At 45.1% G+C, this 21,156-nt stretch overlaps 1 protein-coding gene across 6 annotated transcripts in view; it reads right to left on the bottom strand.

Annotated features, from left to right (window-relative positions):
* NUGGC (nuclear GTPase, germinal center associated) overlaps window positions 1-21,156 on the bottom strand; it is a 1,337,967-nt gene that overhangs the window by 414,198 nt on the left and 902,613 nt on the right. For 5 of the 6 annotated variants that reach the window (XM_085604518.1, XM_085604516.1, XM_085604517.1 and 2 more), the window contains one exon: window positions 566-766. In XM_085604518.1, coding sequence (XP_085460644.1) covers window positions 566-766 — 201 coding nt within the window. Of the gene's footprint in view, window positions 1-565; window positions 767-21,156 lie in introns of those variants that run through there. The other variant, XR_014961415.1, reaches the window with a different exon arrangement.

Below are 21,156 nucleotides of genomic sequence, written 5' to 3'. Positions count from 1 at the left end.
TGTGTCATGGACGAAGATCAGGAAGGAGTTGCAGTTGAGGCTGATGTTGCCACCTGTCGTCACGCAGGAACTATTCCAACTGTTTCCAGATCCAGTCTTGTACTTGTTTAGAAACCCGGTGACAAATCTATGGTTAGTGTTACTGATTAGAAATATGCTTATGAGGAAAGATATAATTATGACAAATGATAGATATGGGAAACATTAGCAATAATCTACTTTGGGCATGACTTTAAACAAGACTGAAATCCAGTTCTTTCTTTCCTTTCTGCTGAGATGTGCCAACTACCTGCTGGAACTCAACTTGTAAAAAGATTTAACTTCAGCTCCCCCAACAGAGGTCATTCTCTAGGGCACAGAGATGCCATTTCTCTCCAAGGGGTTTCTCAGAGAGGGGCAGGGGGCAGAAGAGGGGAAACATTGTGGAAGGGGAGAGTGGGTGAAAGATGGATGGGGAGAAGATTGGAACTGTACTGGCAAGGATTTGTATTCTTGACTGGTGTAGTTTCAATTTTAAACCTAATCAAGACATTCAACTCACAGCATAGGCGTAAATTGGACTTACACGTGACCCCCATCTCTGAACCTTATCTTCACAAATTCCCTTGGCCTTCTCCACACCCCGGATCAACTCATTACGAATCAGAACATCAAAACACTCTGAGAATTCGCCAGTACTCTTCTTCACCACTGCTTGAAGCATTTTGCGCACTTCAGCCAGGCAGATCCGCACAACGTCCTTGATCTGGGCTTGGAGTGTTTCATCCTAGTGTAGAAAAGGCACAACAGAGTGAGTCTAAGTTGTACATGCATGGAATGAATGATACAACAGAGCACATAACTAACAATTCATTTAACCTTCAATGACATTTGTCAAACAGAGGCTGAAACTCCCAGGCCTCAGTGATATATATATATATATATATTTATATATTTATTACCTACTGGCGGTCGCCAGTAGGTAGTTATAGTTAGGACCACGTTTCCATAGGAAATCCGCAACATTCTATTTTGAATAACTTTTGCGCCGGTCGACGAATCCTTGCGAATATTTCAAAATAGGTGGGGCGCTACGCTCCGCTCCTACCCTGAAAGTCTCGGGGGGATTCGTCAAGCGGGGGCTGAGATAAAAGGGGGGTCCCAAAACGCGTTTTTCCCATGCATTTTTCCATAGGACCTTTAGACACAGCTACAGCCCGAACGGCTGAACAGAATTACTTGAAATTTGGCAGAGAGGTAGTCCTCAGGTCAAGGAAGTGCCTTTTGTAGGTTTGGTGTAAATCTGTTCAGTAGATTCTGAGAAAATAGCCTTTAAATCAATATATATATCTGAGCCAGCTTACGGTGCGCTTACGGTGCGCTTACCGTACGCGTACGGTGACGTGCGCGAGCGCGATTCTGATTGGCTGTTAGATCTTAGTAAACATTCGAATCGGTCGAAACCAGGAAGCGGCGGCCGCCATTTTCTCTCTCGCACTCAGAGTGTGGATTAAAAAACAAAGGACAAAAACATGTAAAGGAGCTGTTTAGCCAGCTCCAAAGCACCTAGCCATGTTGACGGAGTCCCCAAAGATCCCCCAAGGCCAAAAACTGAATTTTAATTTTTTCGCTAATTTCGCCGATTACGCTTACCGTACGCGTACGGTAAAAAATTATTGAAAAAAAAAAATTATCCACACCCTCCCCACCCCGTGTGCAAATGGTGCGTGCATGGCTTATATACTATTAAAAAAAAATATATATATAACCTTTCACAACGAAGCGCATCATATGTCCTCCATGCGCGCACGGAACGAACTGCGTTAAGTGGGCGCGCACGCCACGAATGGCGTAAAGTAACTTAGCATTTAAAAAACCGTACAAATTCACTGAAAAAACCATAGGTTTCACACACGTTATAGTTAGGAATTAGCATTTAAAAAACCTTGCAAATTCACTGAAAAAACCATAGGTTTCACACATGTTATAGTTAGCGGAAATATTACTGATAAAAAACCAATGAAATTCCCCCGTTATAGTTAGTGCAGGAAACTATAACTCACGCGACCGCAATCTTCTGCTGATGACATATGTGTCTTTATGAAAAAAAAATATTTGTAATATATGTATAGCTAAAAATTTATGGAAGAAGACATGGGCAAATAAGTGTCTAAATACAGTATTAGCATCAGCAGAGATTGTTTTTCGCCATTGTGGCAGTGATGGAGTAGATACAGAAAGTGATGACCATGCTATACAGTAATTCTGAGAGCTGCAGCCGCTACAGGCGCCGGGGAGGAGGGTGGACTTTGAATTGGTAGTGCTGCCCCTGAATAGTGAACCTGAGATATTTTCTGTGGGACGGGTGTATGGGTATGTGGAAATACGCATCTTTGAGGTCTAGTGTGGCCAGGAAGTCTCCCTGTTTGAGCAGCGGGAGAACCTGCTGTAGGGTGAGCATGTGGAAATGCTCTGAGAGAATGTAGTGGTTGAGGGGTCTCAGGTCTAGTATAGGTCTTAGTGACCCGTCCTTCTTTGGTATTAAGAAGTACAGAGAGGACACGGCAGTCCCCTGCTGTTGGACGGGCACGACCTCTATTGTGCCTTTTTGCAGCATACTTAGCACTTCCTGCTGTAATAATGCTAAGTGCTCCGAGGACATAGGACGGTGCTTTGGCGGTATATTGGGTGGAGTGGAGGTTAATTCGAGGCAGTAACCGTGTTGGATAACATCTTTGACCCACCTGTCCGTGGTGATGGTATTCCACGTGGACAGGAACCGCTGGAGTCTTCCCCCGACAGGTGTTATATGGTCGGGGGGAAGGGAGAGGGCGTCACTGTTTGTTTTTGGGGGAGGACCTGGTATTGCCGTAACCGCGTCCTCTGCCCTTTGTGCTGGAGCCACGATATCCACCTCGTGTGTTCTTATCATATGTACTTTGTGTGCCCCCTTTATTGTAGGTTTGCTGTGACCCTTGTCCTCTACCCGCTCCTCTATTTCCGGGGCGACGAAAGGAGCCACTACGAAATGTCTGCGTTTGCAGAGCCCCCATCGATTTCGCAGTGTCTGTGTCTTTTTTTATCTTTTCTAGGGTGGTGTCAACCTCTGGTCCGAATAGGTAGTCGGGGTTGACAGGCTGATTGAGGAAGTTATTTTGAACCTCAGGTTTGAATCCGGAGATTCGTAACCAGGTGTGTCGTCGTAGCATGACGCTGGTGTTTACGGCTCTTGCAGCTGTGTCGGCGGCATCCAGTGCACACTTAATGGATGCGTTTGTGAGAAGTTGTCCCTCCCTGATGAGGAGCTCCGCTGCCTCTTTGTACTCGTCTGGTAGATGTTGGAGTAGGGTCTCTAACGTGTCGTAGTGTGAGCGATCGTAGCGAGCTAGGAGCGCCTGTGTATTGGCAATGCGCCATATGTTTGCCGCCTGGGCTGCAATCCTTTTGCCGGAGGTCTCTAGAACCTTGGACTCTTTGTCCGGGGGAGGAGCATCACCAGTTGTCTGCGAGTATGCCAGTTTGCGAGCATTAGCAACTACGATGGAGTCCAGAGGTAACTGGCCTCTAATGTACGTAGGGTCCCCAGGTGCAGGCTTGTATTTTTTCTCGATCCTGGGGTTTATTACCCTTGCCCTGGTGGTTTCTTTGAAAATGTCCTTTGCTGGCTTGAGGACACCCTTCAACATGGGCAGAGTCTTTACAGTCCTTTCTGAGGATGCAAAAGTGTCCACCAAGAAATCATCCTCGATTGTGTCGGAGTGGAGTTGCACTCCGTGATTGGCTACGGCACGTTCAATGAGTGCGTTGAATGCAGCAGTGTCCTCTGTGGGAGACGTTTTTGCGCCATAAAGCTGCGTGTCCTGTGTATCCAGAGCGGCACCTGGGTCTACAGGGTCATCCCAAACTTGATCAGGGTCCTGCTGGCCTTCAGGGTCCATATCCCTGGGGTAGGTGGTGTCGTCACCCATGTAGTCCTCTACTGCGTCCGTGTCGGAGTGCGTGGGAGAGAAGGACTGTGGATCTGGGTAAGAGGTGTGGAGGCGTTCATAAAGAATGGGTTCCGATTCTGCCGGCAGTTTTTGCTTTAGCGGGATCCTGTAAGAGTCCAAAGCCTGCTCGGAAGTGAACTTCCGCTTTCGGAGCATGAGCCTGCCGGTGTCGGCGTCGATGAAGTGGGACGGTGATGTCCCAGTAGGAGAGTGCTCAGTAGATTGGGGCCTTGTCTGGGTGACACGTGTTCTGATCTCGAAGAGTTTCGGCGCAGTGGATGGCGGCAACCCAAAGGTGATGTTGGTCGGTGCCGAAGGTGCCTTTTGAGCCTTCTTCGGCTCGGAGCCCGACGCGGCATGGAGGGCTGCCTTTTCTCTGATGTGTTGCAAGGACGCTTGAACTTGTCGCACCTGGAACGCCGACGGTTCTTTGGCGCCGAATGGTTCTGTAGAGGTAGGTGTGGACTTCTTTGGAGCCACAGGGTCATCGAGTCGAGGAGAGGTAGTAGCTGTCGACGGCGTCGATGATTGGACCGTAGTTGCTGCTTGAGAGGTGGATTGCGATGCAGCGGCCATTTTAACCTTAGTGGTTGGTGCCGATTGTTTCGGTGCCGGGGGCCGAGGCGCTTTGGCGGTACCAATGGTCTTTCTCTTTGGGTCGGCGCCGACATCGGCTGCAGCGAGTTCGGCCCCGAAGTCCCTTTTGTTGCGGTCGGAGCCGACGGGTTTGGCTGGCGTCGAAGGTGCGGTGGTCCTCGAGCCGACCAGTGTTATTTTCACTTTCGGTTTCTGTTGAACCGATGCGACGACTGGTTTCGGTTTTGTGGAAGGGAAACCAGTCTTTTTGGGTAATAATGGCTCTCTCTGGATGTCCGAGGCCGGGCCAGAGGGCGGGGCCGAGGAACTGCGGAATTGGTCTTGGGTAAGGACCGAAGGCGATCCCTCGACCGGAGCCGTAGACTGACGCACTGGGATATCTTCTGTTTGGACGGGTAGGCCCTGCTCGTCACCAGAGCTACCTTCTTCGGCCCCTAAGGCCTCATCGTAGTCTCCTACCTCATCGTCGGCTTCTTCCCTGTGAAAAAGCTCTTCATCTACGTCTTCCGATCTGGAACCGTGTTCGGAAGCGGGGCTGGAGGGTATGTTTTCCACGCTTTCAACATCTTCGTCCTCGGTGCTGAAGATGTTGGTCGGGGCCGGTGCCGCTTGCTGCGCTTCAAGTCTCGCGGCTCGTCGATTCCATAGAGTCTTCTTGGATCTGAATCGGGCACAGGCCATACATTTCGATTCGTCGTGATCCGGTGAGAGGCATTTGTTGCACACCGGGTGGACGTCGCTATGTTGATATTTCGCGTGGCAAACAGGACACCGCTTGAATGGGGTCCTCGATTCCATCGTCGATGTTGGGTCGATGGTCGGATATAACGGATCCGAAAAAGTTGTTAAAGTCGCTAAACTAATCAGTAAGCTGTCGATACCGATCGGGAACAGTACCGACGAAAACTAAAGGCCTTTTGGCCTGAAAACTAAATTTTCCTAACTTGAGTCAAGATAAGCACATCCGAACCCAATGGCGGAAAAAAACATAGCACATCCGAACCCAATGGCGGAAAAAAACAATCTGAGGATGGAGAGGATGCCCATGCGCACTGTGGTCCAGGGGAGGAGTCACCTATCTCAGGATACTTCGAAGACTCTTCCAGGACAACAACGTGCAAACATCCGGACCCAACACTAGGCGGCGATCTATGCACAGATATGAATTCAGCAGCCCACATGCCTCGAACATTAGGAAACTTCATAACAAGTCTCCCAAGATGGCCACCAGAGACAAAAGAGCCCAAATGTAGCACAAATAATACCGAGATGTAGCCCAAGTATAGCCCAATGACAGAAATCCCAGAGTGTTTCAAAGAACAACTAGAGCGCTAACAGTCTTACTTATGACAAAGGTATGGCACACCTGAAGCCATCTTGATTGGAATAAAGTGGTAACATTTAAAACATTTAATTTGCAAAGGAACACAATGAGGGGGTTCATTTTGCCAAAGAAATAATGATTAGTGCTGCAGAAAGAAAACTTAGGGCACATTTTGACTTCTCAAATCCTCTTCTATTTCATTAAAAAGTTCTGACATGCAGACTGAAACATGCACTTTGAATACCAGCAGCAGACTTCCCTGGTGAGCAGTAGCTTTGCTACAGTGATCTAATGAGGAACTAGAGTGCTACCATTCAGAATTTATGGCAAATGTGTCACATCTGAATGCCTTCTTGATAGAACCAAAGTAAACAAGCATTGAAAATGCAATAGGTCTCGCCCTCGTTTAAGTTAAAGCAATTCTGTTTGTAATTAGGTGGCTTTTTGGCTTTGCTTTTATTAGTTTTTCAAAATTTCATGTACATAACATGCATATATGTATATGTATGCATGCATTTATATTTGTATTTATATAGATATGCAGATTATATATATGTATATATATATATATATATATACACATACATATATATAAATGCATATGCATATATGTGTGTGTAGAGAGAGGTAGAGAGGTAGAGGTGTAGAGGTAGAGGTAGAGACGTAGAGGTAGAGAGGTAGAGGTAGAGAGTAGTAGAGAGAGAGGTAGAGAAAGGTAGAGAGTAGAGGATGAGTAATACAGAGTAGAGAGAGAGTAGTAGAGAGTAGTAGAGAGAGTAGCAGAGAGTGAGTAGTAGAGAGTAGTAGAGTGAGTAGTAGAGAGTAGTAGAGAGTGAGAAGTAGAGAGTAGTAGAGAGTGAGTAGTAGAGTGAGTAGTAGAGAGTAGCAGAGAGAGTAGTAGAGAATGTGTAGTAGGGAATGAGTAGTAGAGTGAGTAGTAGAGAGTAGTAGGGAGAGTAGTAGAGAGTGAGTAATAGAGAGTGAGTAGGAGAGAGTAGTAGAGAGTGAGTAGTAGAGAGTAGTACAGAGTGAGTAGTAGAGAGTGATTAGTAGAGAGTAGTGGAGTAGTAGTGAGTAGTAGAGAGTAGTAGAGAGTGAGTAGCAGAGTGAGTAGCAGAGTGAGTAGTAGAGAGTGTGTAGTAGAGAGAGTAGTAGAGAGCAGTAGAGAGTGAGTAGTAGAGAGTAGTAGAGTAGTAGAGTGAGTAGTAGAGAGTGAGTAGTAAAGAGTAGTAGAGAGTGAGTAGTAGTAGAGAGTAGTAGAGTGAGTAGTAGAGAAAGAGTAGTAGAGAGAGAGAGTAGTAGAGAGTGAGTGGTAGAGAGTAGAAGAGTGAGTAGTTGAGAGTGAGTAGTAGAGAGTGAGTAGTAGAGAGTAGTAGAGTAGTAGAGAGTGAGTAGTAGAGAGTGAGTAGTAGAGAGTAGTAGAGTGAGTAGTAGAGAAGGAGTAGTAGAGAGAGAGTAGTAGAGAGTGAGTAGTAGAGTAGTAGAGAGTGAGTGGTAGAGAGTAGTAGAGAGTGAGTGGTAGAGAGTGAGTAGTAGAGTACTAGAGAGTAGTAGAAAGTGAGTAGTAGAGAGTGAGTAGTAGAAAGTAGTAGAGAGTGAGTAGTTTAATTTAAAAGGAACACAAGGAGGAGGTTCATTTTGCCATAGAAATTATGATTAGTGAGGAAAAAAGAAAAATTAGGGCACGTTTTGACTTCTCAAATCCTCTTCTATTTCATTAAAAAATTCTGCCATGCAGACTGAAACATGCACTTTCAATACCAGCAGCAGACTTCCATGGTGAGCAGTAGCTTTACTACAGTGATCTAATGAGCAACTAGAGTGCTACCATTCAAAATTTATGGAAAATGTGTGACACATCTGAATGCCTTCTTGATGGAATCAAAGTAAACAAGCATTGAAAATGCAATAGGGCTCGCCCTCCTTTAAGTTAAAGCAAGTTGTTCAAACTTTCATATACATACCATACATATGTATGCATATATGTATATGTTTGCATGAATTTATATGTATATAGATATGCAGATTATATTTATATGTTTATATATGTATATATATATATATATATATATATATATACACATACATAAATGCATATGCATATATATGCATATATATATGTGCATATGTGTGCATGGGTAGAGAGGTAGAGGTGTATAGATAGAGGTAGAGAGGTAGAGTAGTAGAGAGAGAGGTAGAGAGTAGAGAGCGAGTAACAGAGAGTAGAGAGTGAGTAGTAGAGAGTAGTAGAGAAAGTATCAGAGAGTGAGTAGTAGAGAGTAGTAGAGTGAGTAGTAGAGTGAGTAGTAGAGAGTGAGTAGTAGAGAGTGAGTAGTAGAGTGAGTATTAGAGAGTAGTAGAGAGTGAGTTGTAGAGTGAGTAGTAGAGTGAGTAGTAGAAAGTAGTAGAGAGTAGTAGAGAGTAGTAGAGAGTGAGTAGCAGAGTGAGTAGTAGAGAGTAGTAGAGAGAGAGTAGAGTGAGTAGTAGAGAGTAGTAGAGTGAGTAGAAGAGAGTGAGTAGTAGAGAGAGTAGTAGAATAGTAGAGCGTGAGTAGTAGAGAGTGAGTAGTAGAGAGTGAGTAGTAGAGAGTGAGTAGTAGAGAGTAGTAGAGAGTGAGTATTAGAGTGAGTAGTAGAGAGCGAGTAGCAGAGAGCAAGTAGTAGAGAGTGAGTAGTAGAGAGTGAGTAGTAGAGTGAGTAGTAGAGTGAGTAGTAGAGAGTGAGTAGTAGAGAGAGTAGTAGAGAGTGAGAAGTAGAGAGAATAGTAGAGTAGTAGAGAGTGAGTAGTAGAGTGAGTAGTAGAGAGTAGTTGAGAGCGAGTAGTAGAGAATCAGTAGTGGAGAGTGAGCAGTAGAGAGTAGTAGAGAGTGAGTAGTAGAGAGTGAGTAGTAGAGAGTGAGTAGTAGAGAGTGAGTATTAGAGTGAGTACTAGAGAGTAGTAGAGAGCGAGTAGCAGAGAGCAAGTAGTAGAGAGTGTGTAGTAGAGAGTGAATAGTAGGGAGTGAGTAGTAGAGTAGTAGAGAGTGAGTAGTAGAGAGTAGTAGAGAGTGAGTAGTAGAGAGTGAGTGGTAGAGAGTAGTAGAAAGTAGTAGATTGAGTAGTAGAGAGTGAGTAGTAGAGAGTGAGTAGTAGAGAGTGAGTAGTAGAGAGTAGTAGAGCGTGAGTAGTAGAGAGTGAGTAGTAGAGAGTGGGTAGTAGAGTAGTAGAGAGTGAGTATTAGAGTGAGTACTAGAGAGTAGTAGAGAGCGAGTAGCAGAGAGCAAGTAGTAGAGAGTGTGTAGTAGAGAGTGAGTAGTAGAGAGTGAGTAGTAGAGAGTGAGTAGTAGAGAGAGTAGTAGAGAGTGAGAAGTAGAGAGAATAGTAGAGTAGTAGAGAGTGAGTAGTAGAGTGAGTAGTAGAGAGTAGTTGAGAGCGAGTAGTAGAGAATCAGTAGTGGAGAGTGAGAAGTAGAGAGTAGTAGAGAGTGAGTAGTAGAGAGTGAGTAGTAGAGAGTAGTACAGAGTGAGTAGTATAGAGAAGTAGAGTGAGTAGTAGAGAGAGAGTAGTAGAGTAGTAGAGAGTGAGTGGTAGAGAGTAGGAGAGAGTAGTAGAGAGTAGGAGAGTGAGTTGGTTTTATCGTAGGTACTCTGTGTGCCCCCTTTAGTGTATTGCTGCTGTGACCCCTGGCCTCTAGCTGCTCGCCTATTCCCGGGGCGACGAAAGGAGCCACTACGAAATGTCTGCGTTTGCAGAGCCCCCATTGACTTCGCAGTGTCAGTGTCCTTCTTTATTTTTTCTAAGGTGGTGTCAACTTCTGGGCCGAATAAGTAGTCGGGGTTGACTGGCTGATTCAGGATGTTGTTTTGAATCTCTGGTTTGAATCCGGAGATTCTCAACCAAGCATGTCGTCGTAACATGACGCTGGTGTTTATCGCCCTTGCAGCTGTGTCGGCAGCATCTAGTGCGCACTTAATGGATGCGTTGCTAAGAAGTTGTCCCTCTCTGATGAGGAGCTCCGCTGCCTCTTTGTATTCGTCTGGGAGATGCTGGAGTAGTGACTCTAGCGTGTCGTAGTGTGAACGATCATAGCGAGCCAGGAGGGCCTGTGTATTGGCAATGCGCCAGATGTTTGCTGCTTGAGCTGCAATTCTCTTGCCTGAGGTCTCCAGCACTTTGGACTCCTTGTCTGGGGGAGGAGCATCACCTGTTTGCGAGTTGGCTCGTTTGCGAGCGTTAGCAACCACCATGGAGTCCAGAGGTAACTGACCTCTAATGTACATAGGGTCCCCGGGCGCAGGTTTGTATTTTTTTTCAATCCTGGGGTTTAGCACCCGTGCCCTGGTTGTTTCCTTGAAAATGTCGTTTGCAGGCTTGAGAACACCTTTCAACATGGGCAAAGTCTTGACAGTTCGCTCGGAGGAGGCGAAAGTGTCCACTAAGAAGTCTTCTTCAACTGTGTCAGAGTGGAGTTGTACTCCATGATTGGCTGCAGCACGTTCTATGAGGGCATTGAAGGCGGCAGTGTCCTCTGTGAGAGATGTTTTTGCGCCGTAAAGCTGCGTGTCCTGGGTATCTGTTGCGGCACCCTGGTCTGTAGGGTCATCCCAAGCTTGATCTGGGTCCTGCTGCTCTTCAGGATCGATATCCCTAGGGTAGGTGGTATCATCACCTATGTAATCCTTCATTGCGTCCGTGTCGGAGGGCGTAGGAGAAAAGGACTGGGTATCCTGGTAGGAGGTGTGCAAGCGTTCGTATAGAACCTGTTCCGACTCTGCTGGCAGTTTCTGCTTCAGAGGGATTCTGTAGGAGTCCAAGGCCTGCTCTGGCGTGACTTTCCGTTTTCGGAGTATGAGTCTGCCAGTGTCGGCGTCGATGAATTGAGACTGAAGGCTCAGTAGCAGAGTGTCCAGTAGATGGGGACTTTTTCTGGCGGACACGTGTTCGGATCTCGAACATCTTCGGCGCCGTGGATGGCGGCAAACCAAAAGTGATGTTGGTTGGTGCCGAGGGTGCCTTTGGAGCCTTGTTCGGGTCGGGGCCCGACGTGGACCGGAGGGCTGCCTGTTCCCTGATGCGTTGCAACGACGCCGCGACTTGCCGCACCGAGAACGCCGAAGGTTCTTTGGTGCCGAGTGGTTCCGTAGAGGTAGGCGTCGACTGCTTCGGAGCCACAGGGCCATCGATCCGAGGAGAGGTATCAGCGGTCGTCGGAGCCGATGACTTGACGCGTGTCGCCGTCTTGGAAGTGGACTCAGATGGAGCGGCCATTTTGACTTTGGTGGTCAGGGCCGACTGCTTCGGTGCCAGGGGCCGAGGCGCTTTTGTGGGACCGATGGCCTTCCTTTTCGGGTCGGTACCGATATCTGCTGCAGCGAGTTCGGCGCCGAAATCCCTCTTAGTGCGTTCGGAGCCGATGGTCTGTGCTGGCGTCGAAGGAGTGGAGGTCTTCGAGGGCTTCGAGCCGACCACTGCCAGTTTCACTTTTGGTTTCGGTGGAACTGGTGCTACGATTGGTTTCGGTTTAATTGAAGGGAAACCAGTCTTTTTCGGTAATAATGGCTCGTGCTGGATGTTCGAGGCCGGGCCCGAAGGCGGGGCCGAAGAACTTTGGGATTGATCTCAGGTAAGGCCCGGAGGCAATCCCTTGACCGGAGCCGTAGAATGACGCACTTTGATGGCCTCTGTTTCGACGGGTAGGCCTGGCTCTTCACCAGAGCTATCTTCTTCGGCCCCAAAGGCCTCATCGTAGTCTCCTACCTCGTCGACGGCTTCTTCCCTGTGAAAAAGCACTTCATCGGCGTCTTTCGATCGGGAATCTTGGTCGGAAGCGGGGCTGGAGTTTACTTCTTCCAAGCTCTCAACATCTTCGTCCTCGGTGCTGAAGATGTTGGCCGGGGCCGGTGCCGATTGCTGCGCTTCTAATCTCGCTGCCCGTCGATTCCCCAGAGTCTTCTTGGATCGGAATCGGGCACAGGCCATACATTTCGATTCGTCGTGATCCGGCGAGAGACATTTGTTGCATACCGGGTGGACGTCGATGTGTGGGTATTTGGCGTGGCATACAGGACACCGTTTGAATGGGGTCCTCGATTCCATCGTCGATGTAAGGTCGATGTTCGGATTAAACGGATCCGAAAAACTGGAAGAAGTTTCTAAACTAAGTAAGAAAGCAGTCGATACCGAGCGGGAACAGTACCGACGAAAACTAAAGGCCTTTTGGCCTTAAACTAAATTTTCCTAACTTGAGCTAAGATAAGCACATCCGAACCCAATGGCGGAAAAAAACAATCTAAGGATGGAGAGGATGCCCATGCGCACTGTAGTCCAGGGGAGGAGTCACCTATCTCGTGATACTTCGAAGACTCTTCCAGGACAACATCGTGCAAACATCCGGACCCAACACTAGGCGGCGATCTATGCACAGATATGAATGTCAGCAGCCCACATGCCTCGAACGCAGTTCTGCTGACATGGTTCACTGGCTCAATAGAAGCTCTGCTGACCTGGTTCTCTCCCTCTAAAGCAGCTCTACTGACCTGGTTTCTCTGGCTCTGCAGCAGCTCTGCTGACCTGGTTCTCTGGCTCTAGAGCAGCTCTGTTGACCTGGTTCTTAGGCTCTAGACCAGCTCTACTGACCTGGTTCTCTTGCTCTAAAGCAGCTCTGCTGACCTGGTTCTATGGCTCTAAAGCAGCTCTGCTGATTTGGTTCTCTGGCTCTAGAGTAGCTCTGCTGACCTGGTTCTCTGGCTCTAAAGCAGCTCCGCTAACCTGGTTCTCTGGCTCTAAAGCAGCTCTGCTGGCCTGGTTCTCTGGCTCTAAAGCAGCTCTGCTGACCTGGTTCTCTCCCTCTAAAGCAGCTCTGCTGACCTGGTTTCTCTGGCTCTACAGCAGCTCTGCTGACCTGGTTATCTGACTCTAGAGCAGCTCTGTTGACCTAGTTCTTAGGCTCTAGAGCAGCTCTGCTGACCTGGTTCTCTGGCTCTACAGCAGCTCTGCTGACCTGGTTTTCTGCACTCACGACGCACGCACCCGACTTCGCGAAAATATATTTAAAAATAATATAAGTTTCTTATCAGTACAAATATATTATTTTGATGAATATCTTACATAATCTCTTGCCTTAATATGTATATTAAAGACACATACATATCATTTTGGAACATACATTTTTTTTGCGGGAGTCGCGCACCAAGCGCGCCCCAGCACGTATATGTCACGCGGGACCCGCAAGCGTGCAAACATCTCGTACCGTAATGCCCATGTGTCGCGAATGCGCGGGAGCAGGAGTCGCAGACTGGTCGCATACCAATCGCGCATATCACGTGATATTAAATGTATATGATGTAACTGAAAAACACGCAGCCGTCGCACACCATACACGGATTCTTCATGACTTTTCTAAAATGGCGGCTAGAATGCACGCACCCACCGTGATGTGTACACTTTGAGTGCGCGACTGCGAAAAAAAATTGTTTTTTTTAAAGAAAATTATATAAATATATTAAAATAAAAAATGAAAATAAGAAAATTAATCAATATTTCAGTTTTAATTAAAAAATGTTTTTTTGCAATTTTCAGAAAAATATATAATGTTATTTAATGAATAAAATATTTATAAATAAACAGTTAAAAAACTGTAGAAAATCAGTACAAAATATAGATATAACTACTATCACACTTAAAAGTTAGCATTTAAAAAACCTTTGAAATTCACAGAAAAAAACCATAGGTTTCAGGGGTGTTATAGTTAGATGCCCATTTCACTCGTACAAAACCATAGAAATTCCTCTGTTATAGTTAGTTCTGCTAACTTTAACTCACGCGCCCGCAATGCACTGCTGATGATGTCACATATTGCATCATTCATGACATGGTCAGTGACATCACTGATGACATCACTGATGACATCTCAAATGACATCACTGATGACATCACTGATGACATCATCCACTTGACAATCCGATACACCACATCATACACTAGTATAACCTTTCATCACTCACTGTAAAATACAGAGTACCATATTTGAAACCATTGACACACCAATACCAGTTACTACATACCCACTCACTGATTCCTAAGTCTACACGCACAACTAACCATTCAACAACAGGATCATCTATACATGCAGTCATTAATTATTAGAACACTATCAAATGCACTTATACACATATATAGACATTGACACAGCAGCAGTCATCTTAGTCGGTTATGCAGTCATCCTACTCACTCATGAAAAAAATGTATCGCACTTAAATTTACTCACACAATTATCCAACGACACCTCATTTATTCAAACACACAGTAACTCATCGTTAATATGTTAAAAAAGCACCATTACAATTATACACTCATTCATATATTTACTCTCACAATCACTGACTCTTACACAAACTTATTTATATACACCAACTCTCACATACAATGCCTTTTATTTTTTTACTTTGTTGAAGATGTACAACTAAAACATATATTCGCTCACCAACACACAAATAAATACACTCAGTCACCCAAACAACTGTTTCCACATGCACTCTTAAACCCATACACCTAGTCAATCAACCATTCACACATCTATGCGTAGAGTTACACACACCCCATCCAACCACACACAAACTCAGTGTCCCATACAAATGCTCACCCAACTAATCAATAACTAATATACACACTCATGTAGTTAGTGACCAACTGAGGCAGCATGTTATACAACAACAGAGACAGTGCTGCACACATTCACATAGTTTAGTTACTAATCCATGTATTAAGTGAGACACTTTTAATTACTCACTTAAAAAGACAGTCAGACAGCTACTAAATCCTCCATCCAGACAGTTATATATCCACTCAATCTTCAATACAGATTGGTATAGATATATAATACATATTTAAATTTCAAACTAAACCACATTCAGTGGATGATGTCATCAGTGATGTCATGAGTGATGTCACTGACCATGTCATGAATGATGCAATATGTGACATCATCAGCAGTGCATTGCGGGCGCGTGAGTTATAGTTAGCAGAACTAACTATAACAGAGGAATTTCTATGGTTTTGTACGAGTGAAATGGGCAGCTAACTATAACACCCCTGAAACCTATTGTTGTTTCTGTGAATTTCTAATGTTTTTTCAATGCTAATTTCCAACTATAACGTCTCTGAAACCTATGTTTTTTTTCCAGTGAATATTATATATATATATATATATATATATATATATATTCACTTAAAAAACCATAGGTTTCACACGTTATAGTTAGCTGTACATTTCACTCGTAAAAAACCAATGAAATTCCACGTTATAGTTAGATCAGGTAACTATAACTTGCGCCCCCACAATAAACTGCTGATGACGTCACATAGTACATCACTCATGACATGGTCAGTGACATCACTCATGACATCAATGATGACATCTGAAATTACACATTGTGGATTGCGGTCGCGCAAGTTATAGTTACCTGATCTAACTATAACGTGGAATTTCATTGGTTTTTTACGAGTGAAATGTACAGCTAACTATAACATGTGTGAAACCTATGGTTTTTTAAGTGAATTTGCAAGGTTTTGTAAATGATAATTCCTAACTATAACGTGTGTGAAACCTATGGTTTTTTCAGTGAATTTGTACGGTTTTTTAAATGCTAAGTTATGTTTTTATTTTTAATTTTTTTTTCTGGTTTTTCACTATGCGCACACCCAGCGCGCACGGTGCGCTTCGCGCACCTTGCGCGCGCTGTGGGCGCTGGGTGCGCTTCGCGCACCGAGCGCCCACGTTGCGCAGTCCATGCCATGCGCGCCTCGTCTTTTTTTACGCAGTAACATTTGTTTTTTTCTCCCTTGTGGGTCCTTTAATTTATATAATAAATGTGATTGCTACTTCTTTATTTTTATTTTTTAAATTTTTTTTGCCGTGCGCGTACGGTAAGCTTACCGTACGCGTACCCCGCGATTTTTTAAAAAAATTATTAAATTTATTTTTCGTACTTTTGGGTCCTTCTTGGACCCCCTGACAAACACTAGGGGGTCTGCAACTCTCTTCGTTGCCCCCGTTTCACGTTCCCCACCTTTGTTTCTCAGTGCGAGAGACAGAAAATGGCGGCCGACACTTCCTGATTTCGACCGATTCGAATATTTACAGTCATGTAACCACCAATCAGAATTGAGCTCGTGCGTGGCACCGTACGCGTACGGTAAGCTTACGGTAAGCGCACGGAGCGCGCTTACAGATATATATATATTGATTTAAATGCTATTTTCTCAGGACCTACTGAACAGATTTACACCAGACCTACAAAACGCACATCCTTGACCTGAGGACTACCTCTCTGCCAAATTTCAAGTAATTCTGTTCAGCCGTTCGGGCTGTAGCTGTGTCTAAAGGTCCTATGGAAAAATGCATGGGGAAAACGCGTTTTGGGACCCCCCTTTTTTCTCAGCCCCCGCTTGACGAATCCCCCCGAGACTTTCAGGGTAGGAGCGGAGCGTAGCGCCCCATTAGTTTTGAAAATTTCGCGAGGATTCGTCGACCGGCGCCAAAGTTATTCCAAATAGAATGTTGCGGATTTCCTATGGAAACACGGTCCTAACTATAACTATCTACTGGCGACCGCCAGTAGATAATATATATATATATATTATTTTACATTGTGGCGGTTGCCAATGTTATAATTAGGTTAGAGTTTGCTAATAACTCTGACGCCATTTTTTGACTTTGCACAAAACGTCCCCCCAACCCTCCAAAAAAAAGGACCTCTGCTTCTTTAACAAAAGGTTTGGCTGATCAGTCAAGCAGCGGCCAAGAAAACGGGGGTGGGGAGTAGGAGGTTTAAAAAGTGAGATTTCTAATGTTAATTTGCATTGGAAACTTTGTTCTCTGATTCATTAATAAAAAGGTTGAATGGAATTAACAGAATTCGGCAAAACGTTAGACATTTACTAAGAAAGCGTGCTTTTTTTGTATTTTGGTGTAACTCTGTTCAGGTGTTTTCAAAGAAATTAGCATTTAAAGAGGTGCTCTGTCACAGAGTCCTAACTAAGAAAAAATTGAAAAGCCCATAAGGGAGCAGAGTAGGCACACACCGACCACAGGTCTAAATGAGGAGGTCCCAAAAGGAGCTCCCCAACTCCATTGTTTTTCTAAACATTAGTTTTTATGTAAAATACTTTGTGTTTGGGTGCTTTCATTGCACAAAATGCAAATTTAAAACAGTCCACAGGGTCTATCATATGGTTTGCGAACAGTTCACCTTTTCCTATTTTTCCTCCTTTGCAAAACTATAAAAGCCAAGCTTGTGAGGCAGCTCTTATGGAGCAGACATCTTGGGCCACTGGAAGTTGGAGACAATGGAAAGTGCCAAGAAGAGTTTCCTAAAATCCCTTCTAAAAATTCCACTGCACACCCCCACACTCCCCATTCGTATGAATCTAAATTTGAGATCCATTTCTGATATTGCAGCATTGAGACCGATTCAGTATTGATTAAGGGTGTGGGTCATGAAGAAGGAGATCCCTACAGGGAATGGCGACAAGGCTTATTAGAGGGTTTGTGTGCCGCTAGGATCCGATGCATACATAAAGATTTAGTTATACAAGCTTATACTGGGTGGGGGGGGGGGGGGGGGGAGTTTGGGGAAAGCCCCTAAGATTGAAAAGTTCAAAGTGTCCTGCTGGGACTATGTGCTGGGAGAAAAAAATTCTACAACCGTTTTGGATAGCCTGACGTTTTTCTTTAATTTAATTGTGGTTTTGAGTACGGCATGTATTTAGATATGGTTCCTAAACCCTCTACACAAGCACTTTTTATCAAGTTTGGAATGGGTACATTACCAATAGAATTCCTTCACTTGCCTTTGTAAGACGGGGTCACGCTTATCCAATACATGTCCTATGGGATGTGAGGTTCCAGAGTACATTGAACAAGTTGTATTTTTTTGCACAGCATATGCAAAGCAATGTACACACCGGATTAGGCCCCTGTGCAAATTGATGGGCTTTAGTGACCATTTACAGCACTGAGAGCATGCAGAAAGAACACAAATGCTCCGGATGTCTTTTCAATTGGTAAATTTTTAACAGTTATATGGTATCTGGGGTCCAAGAAAATTGTCGCCTAAGAAAGGACTCCAAGGATATTTTAAATTTCACACATCTCTGCCAAGAGGACTGCAACCTGTTTTTAGCATTTTCATGAACTTAGTGTTTTTATATGTACATATATGTATTTGGTTTTATTCACATATGATTGTACATTGTTGCCTTTTTTGTTTTTTTATGAACCTAAATTAAGAAAATGAAATGTAAACTATAATATAGTCCAACATTCCGACTGAGGGGTTCCATTGAGTTCATAAATCACAAAGCTCAAGACCAAGTGGTTTGCGTGTGTCACTAGAACCCCAAGGTGGCAATATAGGACCATATTACACATGCTACTCATTATGTATTTGTAATATTATGTGTTCATTGTTAGATATTTATATTAATAATTGTGCTTTCTTCAAAATACAGTTAACTGGGGCACTGACTGGAATTAGAAAGTTTACGTTTTGTTTTGCACATATAAATTGTTGCTAAAACAATTCCCTTGGCATGTGTATTTATGCAAGGCTGTAGTTGTATTGTTTATCACATAGTCATGGATTTACAGCAATTGAAGCATATGCAGATTTCACAAAACAGTTTATTTCAAGCTCAAATGGATGATGATAATAAATTGCAGAATGTACCAGATAATTTAGATAAGCTTGTTACATACTCTTAGAAGCACTGACAACAGAAAAGCTCTTCTGAGTCATTTGGGGCTGTCATTACGATGATGAAACCTGTGTTTTCACCAGGAACCGTGAGATACAGGTTTTATATCACTGCATTTTGTGCAATACAGACACCCACAAATGTAACATTAACTAACATTTCAAAGCGACCCATGAAATATGGAAAATATTTTCTAGGTTACTGTAAAATATGGAAGAGGTTTCAAGGGTCCCAATTACATAAAATAGCCTCAAACCAGTCAGCAGAGCTTTATTTTATCTTTTTGCATTTTTATATAGCACCTACCACCCAAGAGTACCAGTGCTCTACACAATGAAACAGAAGAACGGAACAAACTACTAACATAATATAAATTTTCTGGAACGAAATTTTGACCCACATTAAGTTATCACATAATCAACCCATTGTCGATGTTACTGGGGAAGAGGAGTGAAAACAGAGACTTGGGGTATATACTTGCATTCCTATATGGGGTGCCTCACATTCAATATTTTGACGGCAGGGAAACTTGAGATAACACAACAATGGCAACACTCGGTGGGGTTCTCCCTTAAAATTAGGTTGCATAAGTTATGAAACATAGCTGTTAAAGGAAACAAAAATATTTTCGGAGAGTGACACTCTTTAAAGGTGAAAATCAACCGCCCTCTCTGTTCTTAAAAGTTTTGGTAAAGACCTTTATAGGTCTCGCCTGGCGTTGGAGCGCGCAAGCGCTCCTCGCCTGCGAGAGCTATAGTGAACAAGTCAGTTTCGAGAAGGGGACTCGAGCCCCGCCCCTCATTTCCATTGGGTAGCGTCAGCGTTTATGGTAAACACTGGCTTCCCATTGGAAAGGAGGGTTTTTCGTTGCCTCCCTTTGACTTTTTTGATAGACTGGCTCGCCTGATTTACGGCTGTCGTTAAGACTTTTCTTATCTGCTTGTTTATTTAACAAGCAGATAAGAAAAGTCTTCATGAGGGCTCTCCGTCACGCTGCCTGCACGCGCTAGTCCGGCTCTGTGATTGGGCATGTATGACAAATCACGCTGCCTTCAAGCCGCATTCTCTCCAAAGAGACGTCACTGTTCCTCCTCCCGGCTGCGCAGTTGTACTTGTTTTATGCAGTCACGCAGTGTCGTGATCTGTTACCCGGGAAATGGCAGCAGTAAATTATAACCCTGGCTTGCTTTGTCAAGAAACACCACAGGGGAATAAAATACATTCTCCCTAAAATGAAAACAAGATTTTGGAGTTGAATCTATGCTGATTCTACGGTACAAGCAGGGCAACTGCTGCACCCGACACATTCTGCCGAACTGTCTCTACAACGGGCAGGTCAGCAAGGCTTGCCTCGTGCACTCTATTTACAGACTGTGTAAGGCACGAGCCCTAATGCAAAGCGAAATCCATCAAGCCAAATTGCTGTAGCAGCATTGCAAGTCTAACATCACCGAGGGAGCCCTCGTCCTGATTACAGCATTGATAAGGAGAAAAAGAGTACTGCAATCCAAGAAGCCTTGTGGGAGCACAACACAAACCAACACCTAATATCTCATATCAATCAAAACGCCCGCTGCTATCATAAAATCTACACATCTCGGAGAGCAAAAACGCCGCTATCGAAAGGTGGCTGCAAGCCAATGCACGGGAATGTGTAATACCGCTCGGTGGAGGTGAGACAGAGCAAACACGGCTACTCAACCCGGACGCTGGCTGACGGTCTTTTAATGAAGGGAGGTTGTGCGGATGGGTTTGTAGGTCACATACTGGCCGAAAGGATTTGGTCTCCTTACAAGTAAAATAAAATGCATCTGTTTTTGACAGGGTGAAAAAGCCCACGAATGAATTACTGTGGGGACCGTTCCTAGGTGAATTGTTAGGGCGTGTAATGGCACGACCAGGTCTCTGTGTGCGTATTCGGCGTCAGGAAACCGGGTGGAGATAAGAGGTACAAAGGCAGTGAGTGTGCATGGGTGGCCGAAGGAAATAGTGCAGTGGCGTAGAGTAAAGTGAAGCTCCGATTGCTTCTAGCATTTCAGCGTATCAGCCATGCTCTGGTGTTAGCCATGCCCCTGCGTTAGCCATGCCCCTGCGTTAGCCATGCCCCTGCGTTAGCCATGCCCCTGCGTTAGCCATGCCCCCGTGTCAGCCATGCCCCCGTGTCAGCCATGCCCCCGTGTCAGCCATGCCCCCGTGTCAGCCATGCCCTCGTGTCCGCCATGCCCTCGTGTCAGCCATGTCCTCGTGGCAGCCATGCCCTGGTGTTGCCCCCTTGTCAGCTATGCCCTGGTGTCAGCCATGCCCTGGTGTCAGCCATGCCCTGGTGTCAGCCATGTCCTGGTGTCAGCCATGTCCTGGTGTCAGCCATGTCCTGGTGGCAGCCATGCTCTGGTGGCAGCCATGCTCTGGTGGCAGCCATGCTCTGGTGGCAGCCAAGCGCTGGTGGCAGCCAAGCGCTGGTGGCAGCCAAGCCCTGGTGGCAGCCAAGCCCTGGTGTTGCCCCGTGTCAGCCATGCCCCCGCGTCAGCCATGC

This window comes from Triturus cristatus, chromosome 5_1 (assembly GCF_964204655.1).
Source record: "Triturus cristatus chromosome 5_1, aTriCri1.1, whole genome shotgun sequence".
Lineage (NCBI taxonomy): Eukaryota > Metazoa > Chordata > Amphibia > Caudata > Salamandridae > Triturus > Triturus cristatus.
Note: the sequence above shows the minus strand (reverse complement) of the source record. Positions and strands in the feature narration are given on the sequence as shown.